At 35.6% G+C, this 17,940-nt stretch overlaps 1 protein-coding gene across 3 annotated transcripts; it reads left to right on the top strand.

Moving 5' to 3' along the window:
• Window positions 1-9,369: 9,369 nt before the first annotated feature.
• On the top strand, window positions 9,370-17,898 carry LOC134846376 (CCR4-NOT transcription complex subunit 6-like). 3 transcript variants are annotated; one of them, XM_063863710.1, is made up of 10 exons: window positions 9,370-9,476; window positions 9,556-9,687; window positions 9,756-9,948; window positions 10,019-10,194; window positions 10,320-10,394; window positions 10,475-10,632; window positions 10,699-10,853; window positions 11,017-11,204; window positions 15,890-16,276; window positions 16,406-17,898. In XM_063863710.1, the coding sequence occupies exons 2-10, from the start codon at window positions 9,570-9,572 to the stop codon at window positions 16,636-16,638; spliced, it is 1,683 nt and encodes a 560-aa protein (XP_063719780.1). In that variant the 5' UTR covers window positions 9,370-9,476; window positions 9,556-9,569; the 3' UTR covers window positions 16,639-17,898. The 3 variants fall into 3 exon arrangements, with proteins under 3 accessions (XP_063719780.1, XP_063719789.1, XP_063719771.1); XM_063863719.1 differs by having other exon boundaries at window positions 9,552-9,687; window positions 10,326-10,394; XM_063863701.1 differs by having other exon boundaries at window positions 9,552-9,687.
• The last annotated feature ends 42 nt before the right edge of the window (window positions 17,899-17,940 follow it).

Here is a 17,940-nt window from a genome sequence, read left to right as displayed (position 1 = left end):
TGCCACAGGAAACAGTGCAAAGCAAGACCATCGACGAATTCAATTGGAAACTGGACAAATATTGAAAAGCGATTGGAATTGACATGTACGAATTCGAACGGAGATAGGAAAAAACATTTGAAATGACCACATTAGGCACTGCCTAATGGTCATAAAAACTTGACTTGACTTGATAGTTGACTATTATTGCTTGATCAATAGGTCTTACATCAACACAAGGGACATTGAAGCCATTGGACTTCACTCTTAGAGTCACTGAGAGAAGTAGTCACACAACTGATCTGATACTAACTGGAACAACTAATCCTTTTTTGCTCTTTTGCTTTAGAGGCTGTTGCCATATATCCATATATATCACTTGGATTATAAGTTGCGAATGTCGTTTGCGTACTCCGCTCATTTAATGATATAATTGCTTGAGGTTCATGGAATTATTGGATGGTTGCGTTGTTTTGACGTTCATGGCACAGATTTGTATCCTTGCGAAATCCAAGACCAAGCAAATATAATATGAAAACTATGTCATGAAGGTTGGTGCAACAGTGAGTGCGGTCAAAAAAGTCAAACTTTTGTACCGGTCGAAAAGTAGACCAACACAAGTATTGAGTTATCAGAGTGGAGCTAGAAAATTTATACCATCAATGACATAAATTTTTTGAGGCATGTTTATTTGTAGTTTGCGAAAGTTTGTTTTTAGCAGTGTTGTTTTTATCGATAATGTCTGATTTTTTCGTCTTTTGCTTTTTAAAGCTTTATCAACTTAATGATCACCCTTACGATGAGCAAGGGTATTGCAATCAGGCAGTAGACTTTTCTCACCTTAAATAATATTGTTCACAGGACTCATCTCCTGGACTCATTAATCCACTGAGCCTTTCTGTTGGAACAGATATATTTTGAATATGATAGCGTTTTAAGTATCCAGCCTAATTGAAACCTATTCTCGATTATTTATTTAAATGCGGCTTGACTAGCTAGCCATGTTTAACTTTTTTCAACGTGTTATTTTTGCATCTTTACGAAAAGTTTTTTTTTTCACTTTTAAGCTATACCGTATATTGCAAGGGTTAAGAATTTTTTTTTAATTTTCCAATTTCAATTCTGTATATTTAACCGAGTTTAAAATAAGCAACACAGTAGTGGGATGCTTTCATGGTTCCCCCAGAGGTTGCGAATTTTAGCCACGAATTATGAATGCCCAAATCCTTTAGTTTTCGAGATTCGAAGATTTTAGTGATTTTTTCGAAAATTTCCAGAAAACTAATGAGAAGTAATTCACAAATTTTGAAATTTTCTACCATGTAGTTGGTGGTGTCCGAGTATTCTCAAAGATTGCAAATCTTGTCTCTAAATTTGACTGCTCAATTCTTTGTAGTTATCGAGATATGACATGTATGATTCTTTTTAATTTTTCAAAAGTTTAGATTTTAAAAATTCAAAAGATCTGAAATTCTCATTCTTGTAGTTGGATACTGTGATAGTTCTCGGAGCGTTTCTATTTTGCTATTTTTGCGTCCAATTTCCTTTGCTCAAATACTTTTTGTATCCGAGATTAGACGTTTGTTATTTCTTTTTTAAGATATGACGTTTTTTGTGGTTTTTCTTCAAAAAATTTTCAGAAACTTAAATTTAATTTTTTTAGTGTTGAATTCCTAACCCTTTCTTTGAGGGCTTTCAGAATAACTTCAGCGTTTGCAAATTTTGCCCCCAAATATGACTGTTCAAATCTTTGTAGTTATCTAGATAGGACATTTTTTGTGGTTTATCAGAAAAATTTTCAGAAAACATAATTTATTATTTTCATACTTCGGAATTCCTAACCCTGTAGTTGGGGGCTCTTAGATTACCCTCAGGTGTTGCGAATCTTGCCTCTAATTATGACTGCTCAAGTTTTTGTAGATTTTGAGATATGGTACTTTTTATGGTTTTTCAAAAAATTTTAAAGAAAACTTCAATTTGAAGTTTCTCAAAAATTAAAAAACAGAAACCTGCAGTTGGGTATTGTGAGGACTCTCAGAAAACAAAAATCTTGCATCCAATTGCAACCTTTCAATTGCTTTTAGTTTTCGAGATGTGACAATTTTCACTTTTCTGTGATCTTAAAGTTTTTCAAAAACTTAGATAAAAAACTTAAAATTTGTATGGTTTTCAAATTTTGAATTATAAAAAACTTGAATAAAATTGGAAATAACAAAATCTGTAATTTGGTGCTGCTAGAGTACCCTCGATGGATGTAAATCTTATTTCCAAGATTTGCGTTTTTATATGAGTTGACAAAACTTCGAAGCACCGGAGGTTACAAGTATTGAGTTATCAGAGTGGAGCTAGAAAATTTATACCATCAATGACATAAATTTTTTGAGGCATGTTTATTTGTAGTTTGCGAAAGTTTGTTTTTAGCAGTGTTGTTTTTATCGATAATGTCTGATTTTTTCGTCTTTTGCTTTTTAAAGCTTTATCAACTTAATGATCACCCTTACGATGAGCAAGGGTATTGCAATCAGGCAGTAGACTTTTCTCACCTTAAATAATATTGTTCACAGGACTCATCTCCTGGACTCATTAATCCACTGAGCCTTTCTGTTGGAACAGATATATTTTGAATATGATAGCGTTTTAAGTATCCAGCCTAATTGAAACCTATTCTCGATTATTTATTTAAATGCGGCTTGACTAGCTAGCCATGTTTAACTTTTTTCAACGTGTTAATTTTGCATCTTTACGAAAAGTTTTTTTTTTCACTTTTAAGCTATACCGTATATTGCAAGGGTTAAGAATTTTTTCTTAATTTTCCAATTTCAATTCTGTATATTTAACCGAGTTTAAAATAAGCAACACAGTAGTGGGATGCTTTCATGGTTCCCCCAGAGGTTGCGAATTTTAGCCACGAATTATGAATGCCCAAATCCTTTAGTTTTCGAGATTCGAAGATTTTAGTGATTTTTTCGAAAATTTCCAGAAAACTAATGAGAAGTAATTCACAAATTTTGAAATTTTCTACCATGTAGTTGGTGGTGTCCGAGTATTCTCAAAGATTGCAAATCTTGTCTCTAAATTTGACTGCTCAATTCTTTGTAGTTATCGAGATATGACATGTATGATTCTTTTTAATTTTTCAAAAGTTTAGATTTTAAAAATTCAAAAGATCTGAAATTCTCATTCTTGTAGTTGGATACTGTGATAGTTCTCGGAGCGTTTCTATTTTGCTATTTTTGCGTCCAATTTCCTTTGCTCAAATACTTTTTGTATCCGAGATTAGACGTTTGTTATTTCTTTTTTAAGATATGACGTTTTTTGTGGTTTTTCTTCAAAAAATTTTCAGAAACTTAAATTTAATTTTTTTTAGTGTTGAATTCCTAACCCTTTCTTTGAGGGCTTTCAGAATAACTTCAGCGTTTGCAATTTTTGCCCCCAAATATGACTGTTCAAATCTTTGTAGTTATCTAGATAGGACATTTTTTGTGGTTTTTCAGAAAAATTTTCAGAAAACTTAATTTATTATTTTCATACTTCGGAATTCCTAACCCTGTAGTTGGGGGCTCTTAGATTACCCTCAGGTGTTGCGAATCTTGCCTCTAATTATGACTGCTCAAGTTTTTGTAGATTTTGAGATATGGTACTTTTTATGGTTTTTCAAAAAATTTTAAAGAAAACTTCAATTTGAAGTTTCTCAAAAATTAAAAAACAGAAACCTGCAGTTGGGTATTGTGAGGACTCTCAGAAAACAAAAATCTTGCATCCAATTGCAACCTTTCAATTGCTTTTAGTTTTCGAGATGTGACAATTTTCACTTTTCTGTGATCTTAAAGTTTTTCAAAAACTTAGATAAAAAACTTAAAATTTGTATGGTTTTCAAATTTTGAATTATAAAAAACTTGAATAAAATTGGAAATAGCAAAATCTGTAATTTGGTGCTGCTAGAGTACCCTCGATGGATGTAAATCTTATTTCCAAGATTTGCGTTTTTATATGAGTTGACAAAACTTCGAAGCACCGGAGGTTACAAAGATTGAGTTATCAGAGTGGAGCTAGAAAATTTATACCATCAATGACATAAATTTTTTGAGGCATGTTTATTTGTAGTTTGCGAAAGTTTGTTTTTAGCAGTGTTGTTTTTATCGATAATGTCTGATTTTTTCGTCTTTTGCTTTTTAAAGCTTTATCAACTTAATGATCACCCTTACGATGAGCAAGGGTATTGCAATCAGGCAGTAGACTTTTCTCACCTTAAATAATATTGTTCACAGGACTCATCTCCTGGACTCATTAATCCACTGAGCCTTTCTGTTGGAACAGATATATTTTGAATATGATAGCGTTTTAAGTATCCAGCCTAATTGAAACCTATTCTCGATTATTTATTTAAATGCGGCTTGACTAGCTAGCCATGTTTAACTTTTTTCAACGTTTTATTTTTGCATCTTTACGAAAAGTTTTTTTTTCACTTTTAAGCTATACCGTATATTGCAAGGGTTAAGAATTTTTTTTAATTTTCCAATTTCAATTCTGTATATTTAACCGAGTTTAAAATAAGCAACACAGTAGTGGGATGCTTTCATGGTTCCCCCAGAGGTTGCGAATTTTAGCCACGAATTATGAATGCCCAAATCCTTTAGTTTTCGAGATTCGAAGATTTTAGTGATTTTTTCGAAAATTTCCAGAAAACTAATGAGAAGTAATTCACAAATTTTGAAATTTTCTACCATGTAGTTGGTGGTGTCCGAGTATTCTCAAAGATTGCAAATCTTGTCTCTAAATTTGCTCAATTCTTTGTAGTTATCGAGATATGACATGTATGATTCTTTTTAATTTTTCAAAAGTTTAGATTTTAAAAATTCAAAAGATCTGAAATTCTCATTCTTGTAGTTGGATACTGTGATAGTTCTCGGAGCGTTTCTATTTTGCTATTTTTGCGTCCAATTTCCTTTGCTCAAATACTTTTTGTATCCGAGATTAGACGTTTGTTATTTCTTTTTTAAGATATGACGTTTTTTGTGGTTTTTCTTCAAAAAATTTTCAGAAACTTAAATTTAATTTTTTTTAGTGTTGAATTCCTAACCCTTTCTTTGAGGGCTTTCAGAATAACTTCAGCGTTTGCAAATTTTGCCCCCAAATATGACTGTTCAAATCTTTGTAGTTATCTAGATAGGACATTTTTTGTGGTTTTTCAGAAAAATTTTCAGAAAACTTAATTTATTATTTTCATACTTCGGAATTCCTAAACCTGTAGTTGGGGGCTCTTAGATTACCCTCAGGTGTTGCGAATCTTGCCTCTAATTATGACTGCTCAAGTTTTTGTAGATTTTGAGATATGGTACTTTTTATGGTTTTTCAAAAAATTTTAAAGAAAACTTCAATTTGAAGTTTCTCAAAAATTAAAAAACAGAAACCTGCAGTTGGGTATTGTGAGGACTCTCAGAAAACAAAAATCTTGCATCCAATTGCAACCTTTCAATTGCTTTTAGTTTTCGAGATGTGACAATTTTCACTTTTCTGTGATCTTAAAGTTTTTCAAAAACTTAGATAAAAAACTTAAAATTTGTATGGTTTTCAAATTTTGAATTATAAAAAACTTGAATAAAATTGGAAATAACAAAATCTGTAATTTGGTGCTGCTAGAGTACCCTCGATGGATGTAAATCTTATTTCCAAGATTTGCGTTTTTATATGAGTTGACAAAACTTCGAAGCACCGGAGGTTACAAGTATTGAGTTATCAGAGTGGAGCTAGAAAATTTATACCATCAATGACATAAATTTTTTGAGGCATGTTTATTTGTAGTTTGCGAAAGTTTGTTTTTAGCAGTGTTGTTTTTATCGATAATGTCTGATTTTTTCGTCTTTTGCTTTTTAAAGCTTTATCAACTTAATGATCACCCTTACGATGAGCAAGGGTATTGCAATCAGGCAGTAGACTTTTCTCACCTTAAATAATATTGTTCACAGGACTCATCTCCTGGACTCATTAATCCACTGAGCCTTTCTGTTGGAACAGATATATTTTGAATATGATAGCGTTTTAAGTATCCAGCCTAATTGAAACCTATTCTCGATTATTTATTTAAATGCGGCTTGACTAGCTAGCCATGTTTAACTTTTTTCAACGTGTTATTTTTGCATCTTTACGAAAAGTTTTTTTTTTTCACTTTTAAGCTATATCGTATATTGCAATGGTTAGGAATTTTTTTTCGATTTTCCAGTTTGATTTTAGTGGTTATTTCACGGAGTTTGAAATAAGTAGCCCAATAATGAGAGGCTGTCCGGATTCCCCAAGGAGTCGCAAATTTGGCCTCCAAATCCTTTTAGTTAACGAGGTGAGACGATTTTTGTGACTTTTTAAAAGTTTTTCGAAAACTCAAATTACAAAATAATTTGGAAAACATGGAGGTCCCAACCCGGTAGTTGGGTACTGTCAGAGTACTATCAAGGATTGAGAATCTTGCCTCCAAATATGACTGCTCAAATCGTTGTAGTTTTCGAGATATGACTTTTTTGTGATTTTTTCATAAATTTTCAGAGAAATTAAATTAATTATTTCCAAAATTTGAAATTCCCAACCCTGTAGTTGGGTGCTGTCAGAGTACTCTAAGAATTTGCAAATCTTGCCTCCAAATATGTCTGTTCAAATCCTTGTAGTTTTCGAGATATGACGTTTTTTGTGATTTTTTCAATAAATTTTCAGAAAACTTTCGTTTCTTGCAAAATCTGAAGTTCCCAACCCTGTAGTTGGGTCTTGTCAGAGTACTCCCAAAGACTGCGAATCTTGCCTCCGAATATGACTGCTCGAATCTTTGTAGTTTTCGAGATATGATGTTTTTTGTGTTTTTTGTTTTTTGTGATTTTGTGAAAATTTGAAATTCCTAAACCTGTAGTTGGGTCCTGTCTGAGTACTTTCAAGAATTGCGAATCTTGTCTCCAAATATGACTTTCAAATCCTTGTAGTTTTCGAGATATGACGATTTTTGTGTTTTTTGTAGTTGAGTGCTGTCAGGGTACTCGCCACAAATCTCGCCACAGCGACTGCTCAAATGCGACTGCTGAAATGCTTTTAGTTTCCGAGATGTGGCGTTTTTTTGATTTTCTCAAAATGTCTCAAAGAACTTATCCACAAATAAATTCAGAAAATTTGAGAGTACTAAACTGATAAAGGCACAACCCTATTGTCAGCGTTCACCCAGTCGTCTCAAATCTTTCCTCTAAATATGAATGCTCAAATCCTTTTAGTTTCCGAGATAAGAATTTTTTTATGATTTTCTCAATTTTTTTCGGGAAAAATGTCATGAAATTTGAAATTCCCAACCCTGTAGTAGGGTGCTATCAGGGACTCTCAGTGGTCGCAAATCTGGCCTCCAAATTTCTCCAGAGGCCCATTAAGTTTTCGAGATGACGCTTTTATGGTTTTTCACAATGGGAATTAAAAAAACTAAAAAGTTTGAAATTACCAACCCTGTAATTGGGTGCTGTCTGAGTACACTAACAGTTTGCAGATCAAGTTTCTATTATATGCGGTTTTCCATGAGTTGTCGATAAGTTTCGAAGCACCGGAGGTGTGTTAAACGCTTTTTTGATTTAAATCATATTCATTTTTGTAGCGCAAGTGGTGCTTTTCAATCGTTTAAAAGGAGAATTTTTCACGGCAAATGTTCTGATTTTGGCCGATCAAGAAATCAGCAAATGTTCCGATTTTTGTCGGCTTAGTTGCCGCTAGATAAATGTTTCTTAAAGACTGTTAAACGCCGGCGTTTGTGTTTCTGGATGAGCGTTCCTCGAGTGGAACACCATTGCTGATATATGTATTTTTGTCGTCTTTTCAATTGTCGTTTCTCGATTTTGTTGTTTTCAATTTGTCGACCAGCCGATTTCTTTTCAGTTTCTGCCTGCATGCTTGCAAGGCTAGAGTTTCGTCTTATCGCAAGTGGCGCAAAGCTTTGCTTCGTATCTGTGTTGAAGTCATCATCTCAGCTTAGTTCAGTATTATTGTTACCCATGCGATAAGCAGGGTACTAGACTTTTTTTCCCCGTAAATAACATTGTTCAAGAATGGTCAAAATAAGAAATGGTAAGTTTGGGTTCAATTCATATTGAATTCAAATGTCTTTGGGTCTCCGGCACTTTTGGCCTGGAGGTAACGAATAATACCTGGTATGGCATTGGTCCTGGGTTGGAAGTTGACAAGATCTGTTTTTTTTTCAAACGGGAAATATTACATTTCGAAAAAAATGCGGTTGTTTAATTATCTGCTTGTTTTTTTGGCTTAGTTGCCACATTCCATAGTTAATGGTCTTTTTTCTGGACGCTCTTTACATTGTATTTGCTTTGGTGTTTTGATTTCTGCTGCTTGTAATTTCTTGACTATGTTTTTTTTCGCCGAAAAACTTTATTCTGCCCTATTAATTTCGGCTGATTTTATTGGCTTAGTGACCTAATTTTGAGTCGTTTTAGGGTAAACATAATTTTTATGCTCACTGGATCGCACTAATTGCTATACTTTTTATAGAAATATTAGCTCAAGTTTTTCATGGAAACATTTTTTTCTGCTTTGTCAATTTTTTCCTCTTCTTGATAGGTTTCGGGTCCAAATTGTATTGGCTTAATGGCCTCATGTTGGGTTTATCGACGAGTGAAAAACGGTTGTATGTGTGTGGTGTCTTAAGGGGGAGGGGGACTCGTTAATTTTTCTATAGTCTGAAGTCTTTTTGATTATTTCATCCGCTTAAAGGGTTTCGGCTAAGGTAATTTCGGCTTTGTTATCGCTTGGTTATTTTTCTTCCGTTATGAATTTCACATTCTATTGTTCTGGTTTAATTTTGCTTCAAAACTAGCCTGATTCATTTTGATAGATCTAGTTTTTTCGACATTTTTGAATGGTTCTTTTAATTTTTTTTCTGAACTAGCGGCTTTTTGTTCTTATTTCGGAAGTGGTGCGAAGGGCAGCCTCTGTGTACATATTCCATTTACAACATTTAAGGTTATATGACTGAACATTATTATAGATGACGCTTGATGTAACTTTTGTTATCTTGTCAATTTTGACCGAAGCCGAAAAAAATTGAAGAAAATTCATGTAAACCTTTAACATTCTACTCCTGCAGATTATTTTTCAATTGCTTTCAGGTCATATTCCTTTACGATCATTTGAGGGCAAGTTCAACTCAGGAATTTTTCTCATTAGTGCAGGCCCGTACTACTTAAGCAAAATGTTTTTTGAGAAGATCTCAAGAGATGCTTCACTACCATTTCACCTTTCTTTAACTTGATACAAAATACAAAGTTTCATTTACAAAATACAAAATTATGCTTGATAATAACGATTGTTCAGCTCATCTAATCAGATTGCCTAGAGAACCATAACCAATTTCTTTTTCAGATTTTTAGAGATAGATCTTTGCAATAACGCATTGAGACAGCAGACAGAAGATCTTTGTTGGGTTCTGAGTTCGGTATCCTCTGAGGAGGCTGTGACATGAAAGTGGCAAGGTCAGATCATAATGTTTTATTTTTCGAAAATCAATTGATTTTGGATAATTCAATTATCGTCAGATAATTTTTAAGACAGTTTTAACCGCGCAAATGACAATCATGGGTAAAGATGACAACGGAAAAACCAAGAACTCAGGCTACACGATCCTTTCGCAAGAGGAGCTTGCTGAAGGGAAAACAACTGAAATTGTTGGCCTGGAAATAACAGGTAGATATAGATTTTATTTTTTAACTGACTGATGTTTTTATTCTGAAATTGTATATAATTAATTTTAGGAATGGTCCGTAATTTGAGTCCTTATTTATGGACCAGAAGCTTCTGCGATATAACGAGACTTGTTGTGAAAAGCAACCAATTAACCAAAGTTCCGTCTGAAATAACGAATCTTAAACGTTTGACTCATCTAGACCTCTCCCATAATATGCTACGTTCTTTGCCACCCGAGATCGGAGACCTAGTAACTCTGAAGTAAGTTCAGTATTTATTGAAAAAAATTTGGAATCAGCAAGGATATTTTTGTTAAGTTCGGGCTGTTTAGAGAACTATTACTGAGACACAACTATTTGAGGCTATTGCCATACGAGCTGGGCAAGTTGTTCAATCTTCAAGTGCTGAACTTAGATGAGAATCCAATGGCACCTGAAGTTAGCCAGCTGTATTCGGATCCAAGGAATGTGCAGAAACTGCTGAGTTTCATGCTTGACAAATTACCCGGTAAGGGTTTCGCAATTTACGAAATAAGTGCTCATGTTGAATATTTTTGACCAAGTAGATCTAGGGTAGAAATACATTTTGTTGCCCCGTCTTAAAGAGTTTCTGCAACCGAGGTTTTGTTTAAGTACCAGAACCACAACGGACGGCACCACAAAGGCAATGGAAGTCATTACAGGAAGTAGATCAATCAGCAGTTAGCTGTGAGTTGCTTTTTGAGCGTCTGTCAATGAAATATTGGTTGTGGTTTGTCTAACATTATATCCCTTTTTGTCGTTTTAAGATATATTCACAATAATGACGTACAACATTCTGGCTGAGAACTATGCCACGCGTAGCCAGTACGGCTACTGTCCGAGCTGGGCGCTCAGCTGGTCATACAGAAAAGACCTCATATTGAAGGAAATTATAAGGAATCAGGCCGACATCATTTGCTTACAAGTAAGTCTTCATTTTTCGGTGTTCGATCTTCATCGTTGAAGTGAATGAATCTGGATTGCGTTTTAGGAAGTTGTAACTGATGAATACAACCAGTTTTTTCTGCCAGAGTTGAGCAAGGAGGGATATAAGGGAATTTTTGAAGCCAAGTCGCGCGCCAGGACTATGAACGAAGAGGATAGACGTTTTGTCGATGGATGTGCTATTTTCTACAAATCTGATAAGTAATTGATTTTCAATTCGGAAGTTTAGAAGCAAGCAAAATATTCACGCTTTATTTGTGATAACTCGAGTAATTTATGTGTGTGCGAGAAAGCTTTTCATTCACCTTCTAAGAATTACTTTGAGAATTTGATGTTGAAGGCGCTAACGAGGTCTTGAGCTTAGGTTTGAAGTGGAGAGCAGGGAGCTAATTGAGTTTAATATGCTGGCACGTCAGATAGTGGAGACTGCGAGACAAAACGGGTCGACAAATAAGGCATCTGACGATGTCATTAACCGGGTCATGACTAAAGACAACATCGGAGTTGTGGCCGTGCTGAAATTCAAAAACCCACCTGACAACATTAACAGCGGTTAGTAAATATTCGATCCAGAAAAGCGCTGTGCTTGTAACACATAATGTTTCAATTATAGTTCACATTGCTACACTTCTGAAAGCGAGTGTCTTGTTATGGAAAAACTATGCGCTTTTATAAACAAACCACAACGCATAGAAATCTATAAACCCAATTAATTTAGAAATTTAAAAACACTACTTGCATAACGTGTTCAATTTAGTAAACTCTTTTGCTGCATAGCATTGGCAGCTTAATAACATTAGATTAATAACATTTTGATGGCTAGTGTTAACAGCTAGCAAGCGCTCACGGCGGAGATGGAAGGACGTTAAACGGTTCATCTCCAAGACCTTTTTTGCCTTGTTTGTGCTTTTTTTGCAAAAGTGTTAAGACTTGGAAAAGTGTAAAGGTGTCGAAAAACGTGAATGACTTCCTGTTTTTAAAATGGACTTCAATGTTCAGAATCCCCAGTGGGATAAAAATTATTACCTATTGGTCCAGTTTTCTCTAAATGGGATAATTTTGAGAAAAAAGACGTATCAGAAGCAATTCTTGAAAGTTTATAGGTCAAATATTTTTAAAAGTCGATAAATGTAGTTCAGATTCTTAGATATAGATGATTTTTTTTCTTCCTGCTTTTCAAAAAAACTTATAAAATCTGTTGTTAAGGTTCAAATTTACTTTTTCGCGGTTCGACTTTTGATTTCTCGTTAAGCTCATTTCATGTCCTTTGTTAAAAGGAAGGCAAACTCCACAATCGAACAGCAAGAGTGTAAATGTCAAGAAAAACTAGTATAGAGAATTTAATTTTCAGATTTCCCAGCGAAAAAAAACCTTTTGATCCAGTTAACTCCAATGGGGTCATTTTTGTTCAAAAAAAATTGTCTATCATAAATTGTTCCAGAAATTCAAAGAGCTTTAAGGGCATCTATTTTTTTCTTCGAAATTGGAAAGTTGAGATTTTTTTCAAAAACAGGCCAGCATTTTTTCTGTTTACTCTCGTTCATTGACTCTTTTCCAACTGTCTGTTGGCTATGTTTAGAAATGTGTTTTGGCTTCTTTGTTCTTTTGCACTTAACCAACTGATTTGTTGGCTATTTTTGCTGTTTCATCTTGAAGAATTGTAAGTTTTTGTTTTGTATGTTCCCAATTGTGACTCTTCTAAAATCAGCCCCTAAGAAACCCTCAAAAAACAGGAACCATCAAAACAAAATAAATGAACACCATTTTAATGCAAACTGCCTCAGGCCAAAACTAGATATCAAATTACATAACACGGCAACATTACCTACGCATGAAGTTTTCCTCAAAGGGTACGAAATTGTTGCTCAAAACAGAGCAAACTGTCGTGGAAAAGGGCTTGTATTCATCATCAACGACAATATTAAATATCAAACAATCAAATTCCCCGGAAATGAACCCCTCGTGAAACAGGCCATAGTTTTTAAAACATCCAGTTTAACACTGTAACTTTAGCATCTAAATACCGGATATACTGTGTTACTTCAGCACCTAATTACAGATGCTTTCTTCTAAGGCGATACCATTTCACCCAACGCACTGCGGTTCGCTGAGCTACAGCTTGACTTATTTCAGCCTATTTAGCTCACTTGACATTCGTATAGCACCAACAAGTCTTGCAATGTACAGCGATTAGCTGTGTCAAAGAATCAAAGACGGCTTTCCCCGTCCCAGTGCAAGATCTCGATTCTGCACAGGCCATCCGTGTTTCCGTTTTCTATTCCTTCGACTCTTTTCAATTTTTAGTATCTAAGTTATACTTTTTAACGTGAATTTCACAGAAGACCAACACGGCTTCTAAAGAACGATCGATAGCCACTGCCTATCACTGCATTTTTTACTACATGAAAATTGGTTCAAACTAGGCCAAACTCCGTCAAAGAGCTCCAATTTTCACTAAATAGTTTACATTAGTTTTAGATACTGTTGACCATTACTATCTATTCAACGGTATCGCCCGCTATAATCTGTCTAATACCGCCAAAGGATAGAATTTTCTCTACCTCTGAGGTAGGCATACCTATGAAGTGTTCGGAGGTACTAAATCCAAATGCATGAAGGTGACACAAGGTGGTGTGTTATACCTGGTATTAGTTTTCAAATGCCACTACCTGAGAGTGAAAACAATAAAGTTACGAATCAAATACGCAGACGATATAGCCCTAACAACTCCATGGCATACAATAAAGGATCGTACAGAAATAATGAATCTATACTTCCTTAAACAGCTTCCTTAACTGCCGAACTCAGAAATTTTTCTTAATCTAATTATAAAGCAGCAACACATCTCTTCCATGTGGATAAATCGGTTATATCTCCAAGCAAAGGTCTTAGTTGATGGCACCGAATTACTCAACTGGAAACCGCAAAGTTGCTTGGAATTACTTTTGACCATCAATTGATTATCATTCAGTACTGCTATAAATCCTGCGATAATTTTCATAATAAACAATGTTTCCCGCATCACTGTTTACCGAGTTCTCCCGAACATGTTACATAAGACCGCCCACTATTGAGCCATTATTCAATTGCCCAGTAAATCCCGAAGAATCTGTCAAACGTCTACAGCTTATTCAATAACCTTAGAAAACACGATTTCTCCTCGGTTCTCAACAGTCAACCACAAAATGTCCGCTGACAAACTTGGCTTCTAAAGCGAGTCTTGCTCACTACATGCACACCGTCCTCCTGAGCGTTCTATATAGATCGAAGGGTACGATAACAGCAGTAAAATGGTGTCTTTGGAATATGGAGTTCCACTTCTACTGTGTTTTTTGCCGCTAGAGACCCTGGAGAACTGCAATGGTAGTATTGACGAAAATGGCATCATAATGTCCGGATATAGACGAAAGTTCTCTTACTCTCTCTATCTACCTCCAATATAATTGATCTCTCCAATTCAATCTAGAGCTCAAAACAGAGTAGGTTTAATCAGAACAACTAACACATGCGCATTAAACATACCAATGCCTGTCACAGTAAACGCAGTGTTAATGGTCAAACAATCATCAATTAATCTTTTCAGACTGTAACCGCACCACTTACCTCTTCGAGCAATAATTTTTTAATTGAGATTTTGATGTTTTCCATTTGGTAAACTATACTTCGTAAATTCTTTCTAGCTATCTTGTTCCGATAGAGCCGAAACCGAGATCGCTATCAATTCTGACTCTTCAGTTGAGACGCGCTGGAATGAGTCAGTCATCCCACTTGACAAATTGCAAATCCCTTTGCAACGACCCTCGCCATCTCTCTCCCTCTATCTCAGGCTTTCATCTTCTTTCAGGATATGCCCTTCTCAGGGTGTAATCTCCCCATGTGTAGGGAAATGATAGTTGCAGATAGCACCTTTCCACAGATCTTGCATTCTTTATTTTTGGCTTTATATTCTGGCTTAGCTTGGCGATGTCTCTGATTTGGTCGACGTTTGACGCTTGTGGCTTTTATTCGCCCAACAGATTTGCAACACTTTTATTTCTGGTATGTTCCATGGGCGTACTGCAAGGTCAAACAAGAGGTCGCTTTCTACGCAATCTTTAAATATTTCTGCTTGCTGTCGCTTGGACAGGAGAGTGTGCTGAAGTCTTGCTTTCACTTTGCACCACATGCTACCTGCTCTTCTTTCGTTCCTTATATCAGCTTGTCTACCAATCCAGCATCCAAGCTTTCATTGTTTCCCAGCAGTTTTTTTGTTTCAACCAGATTTTCCTGGCGTTCTCCAGTTCCACATCTTGACTGTTGCCTGCTCTTTCTCTTTTGCAATGGTGGTTAATAAAGTGTGAGTGAACATTAAAAGGTGTGAATGAGCGTAGTGAAGACATTTACACCTTTTTGAATTTTTCTCGTTTTTGTTTCAAGAGAAAGTGTTTTACATTAAAGAGAGTAGTGTTTCTGTCTGAACTTTTTTACAACCTCCCTCGCAAATAGAAGTGCTCACTTGGTGACACTTTTGCTCTAATCACGATCTGTATCATTGGAAATTTCATAGCTTCTGTTCTCTGCTCTGTATCTGGCTAGTTAATCGTCCGTTGGTGAGAGGGAAGGACGTGCGACTCCAAGTATTGCGTTCACTAGTTTGAATCCAACACATAGGAAATGTTTTCCAACTCCTTTTTTTCTCCATTTTCTTACTTCACTTTGTTGATTTTTTTTGTCGTTTTCTCGCTAGTGTTAGCGAGCGCAGTTTCGCCTGTGTTTAATTTTCTGTGGTATGTTTGTTTTTAAATATTTCTAAGTTGAAATCCTATTAATTTGCTATAAGTAAGGCAAATAAAGCTCCTTCTTAATGAATTTGCAAATGGAGTGAAAAACGTGAATGACTTTTAGTTTTCTAATGCATTTAATTTTCAGAATTGCATGTGGAATAAAAAAAGGTTTAGCTTTATCAAAAAGCATTTAAAAAGGATTAAGGAAATTCGAAGAAAGTAAATGTAGTCGTGGACTTCGATCACCTTAAATTGGTATGTTCTTGGAAAGTAAAAAGTGAAACTCAAAAGTTGGTTTTCTTATCCATGACAATTTTTCAACTCGTGGCTGTGTTTTTGAAACAAATAATCGACCTGCACGTAATAATTGTATGAAAACAATATAAGTAAACGTTTGTCTGTCGTGAAAGAAGTGATAAAAGCCGTTCGCAATACAGACATTTGTGTGTAATACAGACTTTGAATGTGTTTCAGCGTCGGATGAGTTGAAGAGTAACTACCTAAACCAGATCATGATCTCGAACGTGCACATCCACTGGGACCCCGAGTACTGCGATGTGAAGCTTATGCAGATTTTACTGTTCCTGACAGAATTGCGTCGAAAGATCTCGGATCACATACCTTTGGTTTTAACCGGTGACTTCAACTCGCTGCCATCATCGGGCGTGATCCAGTTTCTGCTGGACAGTCGCATCCCCTTCTCACATCCGGATTTCAAAGAGATAGACTACAAACACTTCTTCGATGAAATCTCAACTAGCGGAGACGATTCGAGCAAGATCACACATCCCCACAATTTGTCTTCTGCATATCCCCTCGACAAAGAAGGCTGCTTCACCAATTACACCTACGATTTCAAAGGTAATTTAATTTGCGTTTTTCAACAGTTATTTCATTTTAATTTCTGAATGATGCAGAGGTTTGAACAGGAGATTATTGGAATACGTTTTTGTCATTGTAGGTATTTTGTTGATGAGATGAATGTTTTAGGGATAATCGACTACATTTTCTACCCTCAGGACTACATGAAGCCGCTCGGAATACTTGACACTGTGGACTCGCAGTGGTTCCGCGACAACAAGATCCTAGGCTGTCCCCACCCCTTAGTACCCTCAGACCACTACCTCCTACTCACTGAGCTGCAGATGTTCCTGGGCAACCAACCTGCCCCAAACACTAGCCCCCCTAACAGCAGTAAAAACAAGAACAGCATCACTAACTAGAAAAGGAACGGAGCAACGATTGGCATTGGAAATCCAATTAGCAATTCCCACTCATACTCCTTTCCCTTGAATTGTATTAAATGCAGGACTTTGAACGGACAACACTATGAATGAGCGCGAAAACTGACAGAAACTACCTATATAAACTTGCCCCTAATTAATGGTCTTTCAGGAATGGTAAATATTTTAACTGACGAAAACGTGGTAGCCATATGAATTATCAATTTACTCCTAATGCGACAAATTCCGAAATAGAACGTACAATGATCCTGTGTGTACATCTTTGGTCGAATCCGGATGCTTCCTGTTTGGTCCTGTTTGGATTTGACCCCGAGACTTCAGTTAGTGAATTTAGTTTTATTCAGTTCACCTTAAAGAAATTTAGTTTGGCATAGATGCTGTGAAGATGCTATATTTTCTGAAGTAGAGACTCCTCGGGACATAAACAATGTAGATGCATTAGATGTTTATACTTTAGCTTACGACTTTTTAATCACCGTTTGTTGTCAATGTACAAATATTGTATCCAATTGCTTCACCTAAGTTCAAAGTAACAATTGTAAATTATTTCCACCCACACGTTTTAAATTGATATTTTACCCTCACGCGATGGCTAATGAACAAAAAAAAGCGTTTAAAAAATAAAATTGTGCTTCTTTTATTTTACGTATTACCCGATGTTGTGTTTTTAACGGATCCAACCAATTTAAGCGAGTTAAATTCATTATGAGTGTTATTTTAACCTCGCAGTGTAACCCAAACTTACTGAAAACTGACTCGTAGCCTTTTTTGCAGAAGAAGTATCTCTTCAAGTGAAGTCGCGGTGTCTTCACTGATCCCACTGAAATCCTCCTCTCAATTCCAATATTCGTTGTGTCTGCCTTTCGGAGGTCCATCTTGTTGTGTACGTAGTATTTTATTGATTCAAATGTGTCTGATTGGCTACAAGAACTCTGTAATTTTTCAACCAATGCTGCTGTAGGTCCTCTTGATGAACTAGTATCTACCTTCCTGATCTTTGACCTCTAGCTACCTGCCCGTCCTTTTCCATCTGCCCCAACCAGTAAAACTTTTTTGCCTTCTAGGCTTCAACCTTGAGTACTGTGCTTATTATTTTCAGCCGCTTTCTTTGAATATTTTAGCAGAAAGTTGTTTGATATTTTTTGTAATTTAAGCGAAAGTTGTCGTTGTTATTGTTTCTCTCTTACGGTAATGCTTAATGTTTCGTTTATCTGAGACAGAAGATTCTGGCAATTCAAACTGTTTTTGATAACTGAATGGCAAAGTTCACGCAGTATTGAT

This window comes from Symsagittifera roscoffensis, chromosome 1, assembly GCF_963678635.1.
Source record: "Symsagittifera roscoffensis chromosome 1, txSymRosc1.1, whole genome shotgun sequence".
Lineage (NCBI taxonomy): Eukaryota > Metazoa > Xenacoelomorpha > Acoela > Convolutidae > Symsagittifera > Symsagittifera roscoffensis.
The sequence above is the reverse complement of the archived record's forward strand: the minus strand, read 5'-3'. Positions and strand labels throughout refer to the sequence as shown.

Excerpts from the sequence above, each read along its gene's own strand:
- LOC134846376 (XM_063863710.1), top strand. The coding sequence starts at position 9,570 with ATGACAATCATGGGTAAAGATGACAACGGAAAAACCAAGAACTCAGGC. Across the intron at positions 10,633-10,698 it reads CCGACATCATTTGCTTACAA|GAAGTTGTAACTGATGAATA; the intron begins GTAAGTCTTCAT and ends ATTGCGTTTTAG. Across the intron at positions 11,205-15,889 it reads ACCTGACAACATTAACAGCG|CGTCGGATGAGTTGAAGAGT; the intron begins GTTAGTAAATAT and ends AATGTGTTTCAG.